Here is a 16,193-nt window from a genome sequence, read left to right on the forward strand (position 1 = left end):
ACTAGACGAAATTCTACATGATCCGACTGATATTCTAACTATACTGGGACCCTACTAAAGTTTTGTTATTGCAGATCCAGTATTTCATAATTTGATGAATAAGACGTTTATGTCACAAATACAACTATGCGCTTACGCGATAATATCAGAATTAGTTGAAAATTATATTATTAAAGAAATCAATTAAAATGACAAAAACATTTATAATTTATAATCATACCAGTAAAATAAATCGATTCGGTTTCACAAGTGTTTGAAAATGATTAGATTTGTGACAATGTTAAAACTTTCATCTTCAAGTTGTGTGCACTGCAAACCATATAATTATAAAAAGAAGCTATCAAAAATTTATATATTTATGTTCTTTAAAATCAACTGAAAAATAATTTGTCAAGAAAATGTTAACATACTTCTTTATTTGTTATCTTTATGAAAATGCTAGATGTTCTTATGATAAAATAACTACGGACCCTCAATTATGTCCTCCTTTGTTGTTTTATCGTGACCGAATGCGACTTAACGCAGTACTTATCTTTCCGATGAACACCTTGTTGAAGTGAAACACGCAGCCAAATAACGGAGGATTTCAAAAAATTGCAAACAGATAGTTTAAAGAGTATAGATCTAGGTATCTTTGCCAAAATGAAAAAAATGTTTTACTAGCTCAAAATTTCCCTGTTGTTATTTTTTTGTATCTTTTGTTTTTATTATCACCATCCTGCTCGATATATTTTTGACAGAGGTCTGTTTGGATCTGGGGTAATAATGACAAGAGATAAACACGTTACATAACATTTGAATCCCTTTTGTATTCATTTTAGCCCTTGAAGCAATAATCTTTTTTAAAACGGGACTACCATTTGAAATTACAGGAATGGGGATGATGGTAGCGGTAAGCAAGAGGATTTTGAAAATCCCCTCCCTAAGAATATCAAAAAGTCGTCCGCTAAAATACAAAAAAGTGTCAATCACAAAGTGAGGGTGTAAATTCAACATAAAATAATGCAAGAAACAAAAACAAAATTTGTTCGAACCATATTCGAAATAAAAGACAGGCTCCCTAAGAAGGACACAAACACCAATGATAGCCTTGCTAGTCTTCGCGTTCAGTCAATAATACCTTTGAAACAAGAATGTAACACATAATTCATGTCAACTTTTCAAATCCTACAGAGATCATGAGGGAGGAGTCTGAAGTCTTCGTCAAATTGCTATAATTGAAGAATAAAATCTAATGTTTGGAACTATAATATAAAAAGATGTCGCATGATAGCCAATGTAACAACTTCCCATCAGAGACAACATGGTGTAGATTTAAAAAAATAAATGCAAGGGGACATGCAAAACTCAATAGTCAAAGAGAAACTTGTCAACGCCATGGCAAAATAGAAACCGAAAAACGCCAAAACAACAAAAGTCAACAAAACACTAAAGAGAAAACTAGACTCAGCAACTCTGAATGCACCATGTGGCATCCCTCTGTTGCTCATGTAACGTCAAATATCGTTGATGTCGGTGATTAAAATTCTTTTACGCCAGACGCGCGTTTCGCCAAAAAAAACTCATCTGTGACGCTCGAATCAAAAAAGTGAAAAGGGACAAATGAAGTACGAAGTTGAAGATCATTGATAACCAAAACTTCCGAAAGTTAAATTAAATTAGGTTCAAAGTAAATACAGCGCATTATTCGACAAAAAATTGTTCAACGCAATTGGCTAGTTATGGAGAACTAATATATTGGTAACCAATGTAAAAAGTCTGCTCGTCTCACCAAGTTGTTTTCATATTTACAATAGTTGACGAATAATTAACGGTTCATTAAACAAATAAGCAGACATAAATCCTAGACACAAACGTCACAGTATGTTACACAAATATAATTATACACCATATATTAGCCCAGTGCCGACCATGAAGGTTGTAAACGGAATATAAATGTGTTATTTTCATGAAAGAAGTAAAACTTTCACTTACAAAAAAAATATCGGAAAGCAAGTGAAACCTTGTGGAAGTCAAATATTAAAAAATTGGAAAATTTCATAGAAAATCTTCTATCCAAGTTTCATAAAATCCCAAGAATGTTTGACAACATTATTATTAAATAAATGGAGAATGTGTCCATGGGATACAGATGATGCCCCCGCTTGCATATAAGTTATAAAGGTACATAACTCATGAACAGTAAAAGTGACGCAACCCAAATTCGAATTTGATCTGTGTTATGTGGTAATAAGCATTGTGTATAAGTTTCATAACATTTGGTTGAGACAAACTAAAGTTAGAGAATGGAAACTAATTTTGGGACGTACATACGAACGGACAAGGGAAACACTCAATGCCCCCTCCGCTGTAAGAAGCTTCTGTCAAAGTTTGGTATAAATCCAGGATAGTTTATGAATCTAATAAATGTTTTAAAAACTTTTAACTGCAGACTGCATTTAATGTTAACTGGAAGAAAAACTAAGTCCATTTATCAGTAAAATACAGAAACTGAAAATATTTTTACAAAATTTGCTCTGAATACTGCCATTTCATAATAAGAAGCTTCTCTCTGAGTTTCTTAAAATTCCTCGTAGGCTTGTAGACTATATATAAACCATAACTGCAAAAAATCCTAAGTCCATTTGTCTTTGAAAAACGGGAAAATGAAGAAAAATATGTTCCAAACTTTGCTCTGGATATTGTCATTTGATAAAAAAAACTTCGTAAGGGTACACGCCTGAGAATGCTGCTGTCAGTGTAAAGGTGTATAATGTGCATTACCAAAAATTAGATCCATTTATAAGTAAATTATGAGAAAATGAAAAAAAATCTAAAGAAATTTTTTTTTCAGATGCTATCTTTTTTTCATGAGGAAGCTTCTTCCTAAGTTTGGTACCATTCCATGAAAGATTGACAAACCCCAGACTATATGATAAAGCTAACCGCAAAAACCACTCAATAAAATACTGATATGTTATACCTATTCTTAAATATAGATGTTGAAGTTGAGATGTCTGTCTCATAGACGTGAACCCCATCTCTCCTTTCATTCGTTTATACTTCAAATATAATGACACCTTCACAACACTTCCTTCATTGAACATATCTTAATTAGATTTTAGGGAATAAAACTAGCAAAAAGAAACAATATGTTATGTTCATCCAAAGTGTATCATTAACATTTCCTCCTATCTAACATGTTTACAAGGATTCTTTTTATTAAATAGGAAGAAAAAACAATTGAGTGTCAAATACCTTAATCACAACCTTTTTTGTATGCCGTTTCCTAAAATCAAGTATTTAAAAAAAAAATCATATTTTACTGAAATCTGTGCATTTGTTAGTTGAAAAACATCAAGTACCGGTACCTTATCCGGCCTCGTTAAAATTATACAATTATAGCCTTTGTATGAGGTCGATACAAGGATATATTGACCTGAAATAAGTATATCGACTGAGGACGAAGTCCGAGGTCGATATACTTCTTTGGGTCGATATATCCTGTATTGACCTTATACATAGGCTATAATTGTTATATCATTAACTTCCGACCATATTTGTATCAAAATCGTCATTTGATTTTGTTAGAATTTTATAGATATCATATTGTCTCCTAGACAATAACAACATATTATCAAATATTTTCATGTTTGTTTTTATACATCTTATGCATTTAAAGATTTTTTTCTTCAAATAATCGATCATAGATATTTTTTATAAAATTTTTAACAATATCATGAAATTCATTACATAACGTCACAAAGTATATCGGTTTTTAGATATTCTAAACATAACCGTGCAATATGCTTTTTGCTATGCAATATGCTTTTTGCTATCCGCCGTTTTCTATCTACCTTCGAAAATATAGTTTAACATGCGACTATCCCTGAACGAATCAAATTAGTTAAAATATACGAATTAATAATATTAATAAATATCATATTTTATATACAGCTGTTAGTATTTGTTAGTAATATACATACAATTTTACATACTTAAAAAAATATATAACATGTCAAGATAATCAAATATAATTATCTAATATAACAAGTGCACAGGTTATCAAATTTTTTTGTGTATTTTGGTGATGTATTGTAAAGATATGTATTTTAAGTATGTCTGTTGATTTTTAAACAATCAAAAGGATTTTTTTTGTTTGTTGAAAAGTTGTTTCGTTTGTTTTAGTTTTGTATTTGCAAAGACAGCAGATGAATTTTATAGTATTTTCTCAAAGAAGAACCAACACAATTATATTTCTACTAAATTATGTACACATACACATTCTAAAAATAACTGATCAATCACAAAAAAAGTATGACAAAAGCATTCCAACTCTTGTTAAAAATATATTCTCTTTTATTTTTAACAGCAATAAGTTTATCAATGCTGTATAGAGATTTTATTTTATTTTGCACTGCCTGCAATGATAAGCTTTATAAAAATATTTGAAGTTAAAATATATTATTTGTAGAGAAATCAAATTAACATTAACCTAAATGTTTTTGTTATATCCCAAAACAAAAAACTTTTTATAGTAAATGGAATTGAGTATTAGGCATAATTACAAAGTAGGATAAAATTACAAAAAAAATTAAATAGCGTGAAATGAAATTATTTTTTACACCGTTAAAGTCATGTTCCATAATGCGAATCTGGTGCAGTAAAACTGGTAGCTTTTATGTTATTCCTTAAACTTAAATAATTCATACTTAAATATGCGCAAGATCAAGTATGAACAAGTTAAAATATAATAATTACATTGCATTGAGAAATTATTTATTTGCATTATTCCAAATTTTTCAAAAAATCCAAATCTCGTTTCATTTTTATAGTTTTTGGGTAATTAAAGGTAATTCAAGGCAATATAATAAACTGACCTGATTTTTTTTAATATCTATGAAAAAAATAGAGGACTAATTTATCAACAATAAATGCAATAAATAAAAAATATAAAAGAAGACTTAATGTATTAATTTATAATTCACTTGTCTGAGACTCTTAAATGATAAAGGGTATTATTTTGAGAAAGTATTGGTCAAGCAACTGTAAGTCATACAAAAACACACATCGACAAATGTGAACAGTTTCTCCAATAAGATTTATGCATAATCCTTATGATTTATTGAAATACTTTTATGTCTTAATTGTCCACTGTTAAAACGAAGTAAAGGTGTTAAATTTTGGATTTAACATGTAACGGTAAGCTAATGGATGGCATGCGCTGCCCCAAGCTCTCAATTTCATAGTATACTGTATTAATTTCTATTGACTATCCAATTTTGCACATATTCACAACTCTAGTGTTCTAATAATTGATCTATTGATAGCTTATTTTTGTTTCACAGGTGTTTGTTAAAAGGAGTAAATAGAAAATTAATCACTTATTTTTGCATTATGTAAAATCTGCTAACTAGTACCATATCTGTCAGTTTTGTGCAATTTGTGACAGTGATTTACCAGATCTTCAGTTTATATATGCAGCAAACATAAATTGGGAAATTAACGGTTTATATTTCAGTAAAACTTAAAATTGTGGATTTCAAAAGGCCATTGACTCCAAAAGGAAAAAAAGATGGTTGCTGCTCATGGAGGTATGTACTAACCTTCATCTTAAAATAAACAGATATCTACTTTTTTGCATATTAAGGGGACACAATAAATACACAATAAACAGGCATAGATAGTCGGGTAGCAGTGGGCGTTCTACATGCTTGAAAACAGATTCAAATTATACAGTAAGACTAAAGCAATGTAAATTCATCGAAATGTAGATATGCGTATCCTATAAATAGTCAAGTGGTATAGGTATTCAAAACTCAATTATCAATATATTTATACTAAGATTACATGTTAGGAAATTTCTTTTTTTTATTTCACAGAAAACTAAAGCTAAGTTTATTTATAAAATGTTAATATAGATGGTGCATTTTCTTTTAAACATTATTACAGTGTCTCAATTCATGAAGAAAGGGACCAAGTTCCTTTAAAAGTTTGTTTTTATCAAATTGATGACCATCATTATCATTGTATGTCATTTTGTTTTTTCAAGTATACTTTAAACTTCTCGTCCAGTAAAATTGTTTAATTTACCTTCGCGAAATTTCAAACGCACTCTCTTTTTCTGTATACTAAGTAACTACAGTAACTACATGTATATATATATATATATACAAGTCTAAATTGAAAACAACGTTCAAACCTATGATTGTGTTGGATAAAAACCACAATTTTTATACGTGTGCATGCAAAACAAATTTCTTGGTAGAGGGGTCTAAATACAGCACAAACAACATTTTCCAAAAGACCAAATGAGTGAAAAAGTAGATTTAAACAAAACGCATTTGACTAGCAGGTCGAACAACTGATGTTCTTAAACCCTACTGACTGCCATTGGCGATTGCCAAATAAACGGATCACCAGATGTAACAAAATAGATCTTATTATTAATTTATTACCAAACAGAAAACAATAAACTTGCGGAAAAGATGGTATACCGCAAACATGAGGTGCAACAATTTGTACACCATATCCGGATTTCGACAAATAATGTCCCTTCAGTGATGTTAGGAATCGAAGCGGTATTTGGAAGGCCATATAATTTATCTCAATTTAGGATAGACTCTTCAATTTTGAAAGAGTCAACATAGGATGAACGGATCATATAAACCCGAAGGCAAATATAATACAAGCCCAAACGAAAAAATATAAACAAGTCTAAATAGAAAACAACGTTCAAACCTATGATTGCGTTGGATAAAAACCGCAATTTTTATACGTGTGCATCAAAACAAATTTCTTGGTAGAGGGGTCTAAATACAGCACAAACATCATTTTCCAAAAGACCAAATGAGTGAAAAAGTATATTTAAAAAACGCATTATATATATTTTATAAAATTTACATTTTTGTTCGATGAATATACATTTTTTGTACTCGCATGGTTTATTGTGACTATTCAAATATTTTAGATTTTCTTAGTAAATTATAAAAAACCTTAATGGAGTTCCCAGAATACTTGTGTAAAAATGAGAATATGTTGGTTTATGTTGTAACAACATTTGACTTTTAAGTCAAGGTAAATCTAGGGAAAATTGCATAGTTAAAGTACATTACATAACAAAATTTTTTGTTCTATATTTGAATATGATACATTTTGAAACAGTTTCGTTCTCGTGTTTCAACAAACAATTTTTTATCATGAACCTAGGTCATATCTTACAAATTTAGTTTTTGGTGTCAAAAAAGTAGGCTAACATTTCTAAAATAAAAGAGCCTGAAAATTAAGTGATATCTTAATTTACCATTATTTGTATTTTCTAAATTAAAATATGCTAAAGATCAAGTACGGAGAGGTTAAAATATAATAATTACAATAATATATTGTAAAATTATTTATTTGAATTATTGAAAAAAAAATTCATATGATCCAAATTAGGTTTCATGTCCATGGTTTTACTAGCTTTTCCATGTTTTATTATGCAATTATAGGCAATATGAAATACTGATCTGAATCTATAATATTTTTGGAAGAAAAAATTAGTGGATTGTTTGACAACTACAAGAGCATTATATAAAAAATATAAAAGAAGACTTAATGTATTTTTATAATTCACTTGTCCGAGACTTTTGTTAACAAAGTGTATTAATTTGAGAAGGTATTGGTTCAGCAACTGTAAGTCATACATGGATACATATTGACAAATATGAACAGTTTTCCCAACAAAATGTATGCATAATCTTTATACTTTATCGAATTACGTTATAAAATTAATGTTATTTCTGAATAACACATTCAGAGCTGTATTTTGTTCCAATTGTCGTAAATACAATGATCTCGTTCCTTTTCCCTGAATGTGACCTACCGAATTAGACTTATCACCGGGTTTGTACAAACATGGACAAACGACGGATGCCATATGTGGAGCAGGATCGGCTTACCCTTCCGGAGCACCTGAGATCACCCCCATTTTTGGTGGGGTTCGTGTTGCTCAGTCTTTGGTTTTCTATGTTGTGTTTTATGTACTGTTGTATGTTCGGCTTTTTCTTTTTAGCCATAGCGTTGTTACTTTATTTTCGACTTGTTAGTTTGAATGGCCCTTTGGTATCCTTCGCCTCTCTTTTATTTTGGATTTTATATCTATGTCCAGTCTCATATATGTGCCCTTTCCTCAAATATGTGTCCTATTCTATATTGCATCAAAGATGTCATAATATAATTTATGTCCTGTTTTATAAAATCTGTCTCCGTTTTCAACAAGGTATGCACTGTCCTATGTGTTGACATCATTATTCACAGTAATCAAAGCGTCTTTGAGGAAAAACTTTTGTTGTGATATACACCAATACGACTTTCATGAAACATGAGGGGGGGGGGGGGGGGGGGGGAATCGGGAGAAGAAGGACTTACAGTTTCTCGCATATAAACAAAATTCAAAATAACTTATACTTTTTTTATCTTTCAGTTATTATATAGCCTTTTTATCTCGTTTTGTTTAATCACTTTTAAGTCATATAGTGAAGGCAGTCAAAATATTTAAACCTTTCTATTTCTCTCAAAACAGACAGATTAGTCATAAACACCTTTTTCGGGGGGGGGAGGGGGGGGGGGGGTAAGGGAGTCTTGAGGGTCTAACGAACGGTAATATAGAATTGTGCACTTTGAACTTATTTTGGTTAGTTGACCGTGGTCCCAGATTTGGGTAGCGTTGAGCGTGTTAACCCCCTTGCATTCTATATATGCCTGTCCCAATTTAAGTCACATTACTGTAAGTCTACATTATAAAAAGAACACGAATTTAAATAAACAAAAACTGTCATGAAGTCACGGGACACAGATTTGAGGAAAGAATAAAGATTTGAGGCTGGACAGAGCCACAGATTTGAGTGTTATGAGGCCATGGGACACATATCTGAAGAAAGGACACAAATTTGAGACCGGACATAGATTGACTCTTACACACACATATAAATATATATATATATATATATATATATATATATATATATGTATAATTGATGATTAAGAGAAAAAAATAAATCATATGTAATAAGAATAAGACCATCACGAAGTTTCAACAATTCTTATTATTATATAGTATATATTGTAGGAAACACATGCATCTTTGCAGCGGATTTTCATTTGTTGGATTTCATCATTTAGTTTGGATTGTTTTTATAATATCGGTGAGTGTGGTTATCAGCCACGGTAGTTGGTATGTTGTTGTTTGTGTTGATGGTGGCCTGGCGTAAACAAATGCCAGTAACATCTGTCTCCACATACGAACTTAACTTGGAACCTGTAGATATTGCGTATTAAGTTCTGGTTGCCTATTCTTTTGATATTAAATCTGAGATCTAACTGTGCAACAGAAAAGGCCCTATCTTAACTAAACACATGTAAATCTACCTGTTATTCAATTATTTACTACTGGCTAAAACAAGATATTTTGTATTGAAACATCTTTTTTCATGTAAGGATAGACATAATAGGTAAATTTAAAAATGCTCGAATAGTCAGAAGGCACCACTTACATGAATTAATTATTAATTTATTACTCAGTTAATAACAATTCCAACAGATTAGTTTAGTTTACAATAATTAGCCTCTTTGATCTTTTCAAGTGTGCGAGACATGTTCTAATAGTGTGTTAGTTTAGCAAATTTATTGTAAATCAATGACAACTTACCATAACTGATACACTACACCAAACTATTTTTTTTTCAAACTTTAAATTGATTCAAAGCTAGGAAATAAACATGGTATTTAAAAAAAAAAGTGCAAAACTTGTATTCTGCCCAGAGAATTCTCAAAGAAAAAATAAAAATTAAACAGTGACCTGCAATGGCTGATAAGATGTTCAATGTTGATTGGTCAAGCCGGCATAAAATGTATATATTTAGTTCAATAATAATACTATTGGCTACTGTATGTCTAAACTTTGTTGTGTAAAATTTAACCTAAAAAACTGCTCTGTTTTGCTCATCTCTTGGATGTACTGTCCAGCCCAGGAAAACCCGCAATGAAAACTACTTTTAAGGTAGATGTTAACTGCGGACATTTCTCAGTGTCTTAAAATGACCCCCCTTTCACCAGTCAAATCCGGCGATTAGCAGACATAATATAAATACTAATCTGAACAAAGACAATAGGATAATAAAAATTGAGTACACTATAGACGCGCGTTTCGTCTACATAACACTCAGCAGTGACGCTCAAATCAAGACAGGTGGAAGGACAATCAAATACGAAGTTGAAACATTTAAAACAAGTGAATCTGTGAGCTATTGCTCACTAATGATACCCCCGACCCGTTAGAAGTATAAGGTAAACAGGAAGTTGTTGAGTGATGGATCTGAAAACGCATCACACCGTAAAGCTGACTCATATAAACCCTGAAACCAAATTTCAGAAATCCTTGTAATGTAGTTCCTGAGAAAGATGCTACGAAAAATATTCATGGTACGGACGGACGGACGGACGGACTGAAGGATAGACTGACGGATGGACGGATGGATGGATGGACAGACAAAGGTTAAACAGCATACCCCCACTTTTTTAAAGCGGGGGTATAATTAAACATTTCAAAACGTTGTGCAAAAAATGACTAAGGCATTGCATGGATCTAATCGATGGGTAGATAAACCTAAGTGTAATTTCACACTTAATGCACAGTAGATTTACAGAAAATAACGTATCAATGATTTTTGATATCATTGAAAATGTTGTGACTACTGAGAGGGTGATACGTCGCGGACGGAACCTCCACTAGCAGCGACATAGGTCCAGTGGTTCTAAAAACTCAACAAAGATGCAAGGTTTATAATTTGATACATAAAACACGCGATTCGTCTACAGAAGAATGATCAGTAGCTCTCGAAACAAAACAGTTGGAAGGTCAATCGTATTCAAAGTTGAAGCGCATTGAAAAACAAAAAATCCACAAAGTTATGAAAACAGCGTTAGACTTTGCTTCTACTATTCTTTGGTTTGCGTTATCTTCAAAAAATAAAATCACCATTGAAAATCTGGACGCGAAACAAGAAAATGTACAATGATACCGCTGATTAGCTATTGAAAAACGAGTCTCAACCACACACATATATTTATATAGTTTACTTGTTGAAAACATAATGCTTTCCAGTCAAATATAGGAAAATTCAAACAACAACAAATCCATATGAATGTACATTATATTTTTTTATAAATTGCCATCAGAGTGAGAAAAAAACTTTATGATATGATTACTATTTGTACGGCATCTTTTATTTGGGCTTGTGCAATAGTAAAAGTGAAGTAACTATTGGTCTTGGACAATACCAGGTGGAGAATTCACTAAAAATGATTTTATATAATGCAAAGTTTTGATTTTAATGTAGATTGAATGGTGGATGAAATCTTACCTTTGATCCGTCAGTGTTTACCAAGTCTATTAATACACCGGTATCACTTAGCCCGCCGTCACTGTATCGATATTGTGTCTGTAAAAATTATGACCGTTCATTAAACATTAATATTCAGATAAATTTCATTCTTTCGGGGAATAGGTGACATAACATCACCGTTTACTATATAAAGCAATATGTAAGACAACTGTTTTAAAACGGTATGCTTCTTTTTTTAAAATATAGGAATACCTGGTATTTGAGGTACTAGATTTCAAGGTACAAGTTTATCTAAAAAGACTATATATACTGCCCAATATATGTATAAACAACAACCACTGAAACATTTGGCCATAGCCTCATACATTCCTGACTTGGTAGAGAAACTCGACAGTTCTTATCTATATCTGTATCTTATAGCAAAGTTTCTAATTAGACCTGGTATAAAGATTCAACAAGGCCAAAGTGACTCCTCTCAACAACATTTTTGTCAAGACTGTAGTACACACATGAAGACTGACATAATCTCACATACGTACTTTACATAACATTCTATTTGTATAGCGTGACAAGTTGTACAACATATGAAAGCGTATTCTATATACATAGTTTGGGGAAATTACATGTTCAGAAAGCTTTCCAGAAACAGAACTTTAATAAAACAACCGATGCAATTCAATGGTTTTTATTTGTGTATTTTTTAAAGTTGTCATTTGGATTCAATTTCCTTATACGCCCTTATATGCAGTTGTTCTTGTATCTTTAATCCGTAAATTTGTTTTTCAACTCTAGCTTCATATTTTCCCTATTTCTCTGCGTATGAATAAATTAAAGTTCGTCTTTTAGATTTTAAATATTTTTTAATCTAGCAATATGTTATTTCGAAAATCTTAAAACGATTTTCAATATTAAGAATGCCTTTTTTTCATTGATATACATTTTCACAAATTTTTCACTTTTCATATTAAACCTCGTTATAAAATTACTGTCAAAATACTACCAAACATACCATATAAATATATCCAGTTACTGATCCAGTGGAAAATGTAGCCTTTGCTTCAAACATCTCTCCTCCAGTACTGACAGTATCTTCCGTTATATTACCACATACCCATCTGGGAGCACCTGCTAATGATTTGTGGATAACTATAGATCTTCCTGTGATGCTTAAAGGTCCACGTACAGGAAGCATGGTTTCTGTTTCCTTCCCAGAGTAGGTTGGTTTGTTGTTGAGGAAAATACCATATTTTCTACTCAAATCTCCTATTTCATATTCATCATCTGAACCGGATCCATCGATCGGTCCTGCTGTTGCATTAACACCAAAAGGATTAAAATGTCCACCAACAGAAGCTGCAGAGCATGGACTAGAACTTTCTTTTGGGACAGGATTAACATGGACGTGATATCCTCCTGCCATTGAGGCTAATCCTGTTAACTGAATACTAACATCTGTTGTTCCATCTATAAGTCCTTCTGTATTTCGTGTCATGATAAATGATCCATCTACAGACCCATAAGATTCTGGTGCCCATGTGCCAGCTTTAACAATTACCTTTCGGTTTGGTATGGTATGAATATTAGCACATGATAACCTTGCTCCTCCTGAATTTGCTGCATGTATAACAACAGACCGACCTAAAATCTTCAGGTCCCCTGTAAGTGGTAAATCAAAATCTGTGAAGAAATTTCTTTGAATTGTTCCTGAAGTAGATCGTACTGATATCTTTCCGTGTTTGCCTGACATATCGCCAACCTCACATCGTAAAGGATTATTGGGGTTACATTCCGGATTATAATTTCCCAACAGATCAACAGAATAGGGATTATAATGCCCTTGAACGGAATTACAACGACCATTACTGATTAAAGCATCACTACCGAGTTGGCCCACGTGAACGTGCCATTTGTGGTCAACAGATCTACTCGAATTATTCCCATAGTCTACACACACGTAAATCATAGTATCTGCCAGCTCTATGTCAATATCTGTTGGTTGTTTGAAAGCAATGTATCCAATGACAGGATATGTAAACGTTGTTAAACCTGTAATCGTAGTACCAACATATTGAATAGTAGCACAAACCCATCTATTACCATTATCATAATGAACAACTATAGATCGTCCTATTACGCTATTCGTACCAAATAAAGGTAAGTTATAATCAGTGTAATTCTCCATCTTATCAGTTAATCCACTTAACACACCATATTTACTGCTGAGATCTCCCACTTCATACTGATCGTCTGTACCCACAGTTGCTGCAGGGTCTGAAGAAGTATCAATTCCAAAAGGATTAAAATGTCCACTCACGGAATCTGCGTCGCAGACTTTCTGATTGGTTGCCCACTTTTCTGGTACCGGCCATTTATGAACATGATATCCACCGGCGTTACCACCAAGTCCAGAAAGGTCAACAAAAGCCGTTGTGGAATCAAATGGTGATCTCTGTTTGAATGATATCGTTCCGACTACTCCGTCTCTACTTAATGTTGCCACAGCATTTCTTGTTGTATACTGGAGAATTTTTGAACACACTAGAACATCTCCATTTTTAGCTTTCAAAACTAAAATTTTGCCAATGACAGAGTTACTGCCACTGAGTGGGAGATTAATATCAACAAATGAAGTTAAAATTTCTTCACTATTTTCCCCAACGGGTAAGTACGAATTTTTTGAAGACAGATCCCCTATAGGACAATTTCCTTGATTGTTTTGATCACAAGATGAACTTGGACTACTTGTTGGATTATATAACGTACCTTTACTTGAACAAGTGCCAGAATATATACCCCATGCAACTGTTTCATTTGAATTTGTGGTTGTGTTTTGTAAATGGAATGCATTTGCATATATAGAAGTTCCTGATGATGACGATGATGATTTTTGTCTGAAATAAATTGTTCCTCCTACTACGGATTGAAGTTTTGCTATTCCTGTTATATGATCTTCGTCAGCTTCTATTGTACCACACACTCGATAACCAGTTGACGAATCAACCATCAGCAATGCTCTACCTGATAAATTAAATCCAAAATTAATCGGATGTACTGGAAGAAATGCTTTATTTACTTACATAAATATCCCTCATATTCTGTAGTACTAGCAAAATAAACATTTTTGGTAAACATAAACATTCATAACGTATGTAATCAAAACTTCGTAAGAAGAGTCAATTACATAGTTTTGAGGGCAAATACATATATCACATTTCATGACCATTTTTTAACAGGTTTCAAGGTTTCAAACGTGCCAACTCCAAAATAGAAACAGGGAATTCTCTCCCGCTCAACTTTTAACGAAAGTAAGAGTTGTTCGGCGGACTATCAATGTACACTATAATCAACTGAACAGTTGTAAAACAATATCCATCCGACTATAGATTACGAGTAGCATTAAATTGCGGAATTACATTTAATAATATGATTTTAGAAATTCTTTGTTATACTGCATTTTAACCAACATTTTTGCAGTTTATGCTTAGGAAATATTTGATGCCAAACTGAATTCATCAAAGTGGTCGTGATTACCTGAGTTCATTTGAAATAAATACAATATGGCCCGAGAACACAGTTATTTCGTAGTGCATTTCTTTTAGACAATAAATTCAAATTAAAAAAATCGCACCTGCTCTATCTCAAAAAGATTTTTACAGTGTAGTGTACTACTATTGATACAAATAATATCAAAATTATAGAAACTTCTACCAGCTCTAACTCAAAATATTGACAATTCTGTGTTAAGGGGGCTAAAATTCAGTTTGACAGCTTCAGACATTCTAATTTTTGACCTTTTTTAACTGGACCAAATCACTACTTAACATAAAGATTCAGCACCCAAATTTTTTTAACATGTAATTTCATCCCCTTACTTAATATTTCATGCATAAAATATCAAGAAATAAATTGGGAAAGTGTATAAAAAAAAAAATGCAAGTTATACACTGTTCACACTAGGGACTATCATATGATAACTGCCAATATTCAGGTATAAAAGTTAAATCCAGATTGAATTTGTCATTATGCAAAATGTATGCTGTTTGAATTATTTGTTTATCAATTAATTCAAATGACATTTTTTTTTACATCGGTGCATTACGTTTGTGCGCATTACCATTACATTTGCTCGTAAAAATCTTATCTTTTGTGCGCATTCTTTTACAGGTATTTTAAGCTTCAGCATAACGATTTGTAAATCTCTAATATATGACAGCTGATGCTTTCCATAGGTAAACATAGGTAAAGTATATTTATTTATATGGATATTATTTTGACACTTATAACATTATGATATCAGTTGAATGTCGTCACCTGTAGTTGTTTACATCCTTGGTCACGTGACCTTTGATTAGTTTCATTTTGGCAATGAAATCCTATCTTCTTATTTGTTACTCTTATCTGAAAGTTATGTGTTTTAATCTCAAATTATTAATGACAATCATGTCAAAAGTGTATGCCATTCGGACCCCTTAGTAGGAATAAAATATTCCTCTTCTCTTTCAAAATACTGAATCGTCCACCTTAAAATCACCGACTGAATGACCTATTGATCTTAATGACCAGCCTAGGTTTTGTTTAGGAAGGTCAGGTTTTCAGTTTAATGTCTCGTGTAATCGCATGATCAATAGATCTTTCTGGTTACATTTTAGTTTTAAAGGCGAGTCTTTTCCGATAGTTATTTTTCAACTATAGTGACCTATGGATTTACAAGGTCAAGTTTAGATTTAAACAAGCTTGTAAGAAAGTTACTTCCTTGTGTGTGGTTTACTGTATTCATTTAATAATACTGCTAAGAATTAACACATGTAACTAGTCTAATATTGTTGTTAC

At 32.0% G+C, this 16,193-nt stretch overlaps 1 protein-coding gene across 2 annotated transcripts in view; it reads right to left on the reverse strand.

Moving 5' to 3' along the window:
- The window catches only part of LOC127735637 (uncharacterized), a 49,939-nt gene that overhangs the window by 19,838 nt on the left and 13,908 nt on the right, over positions 1 to 16,193 (reverse strand). For both annotated transcript variants that reach the window (XM_052245867.1, XM_052245868.1), the window contains exons 4-5: positions 12,373 to 14,381; positions 11,382 to 11,459 (exon numbers count right to left, since the gene is read on the reverse strand). In XM_052245867.1, the coding sequence (XP_052101827.1) occupies positions 11,382 to 11,459; positions 12,373 to 14,381 (2,087 nt within the window). The remainder of the gene's footprint in view (positions 1 to 11,381; positions 11,460 to 12,372; positions 14,382 to 16,193) is intronic.

This window comes from Mytilus californianus, unplaced genomic scaffold (genome assembly GCF_021869535.1).
Source record: "Mytilus californianus isolate M0D057914Y unplaced genomic scaffold, xbMytCali1.0.p SCAF_3, whole genome shotgun sequence".
NCBI lineage: Eukaryota > Metazoa > Mollusca > Bivalvia > Mytilida > Mytilidae > Mytilus > Mytilus californianus.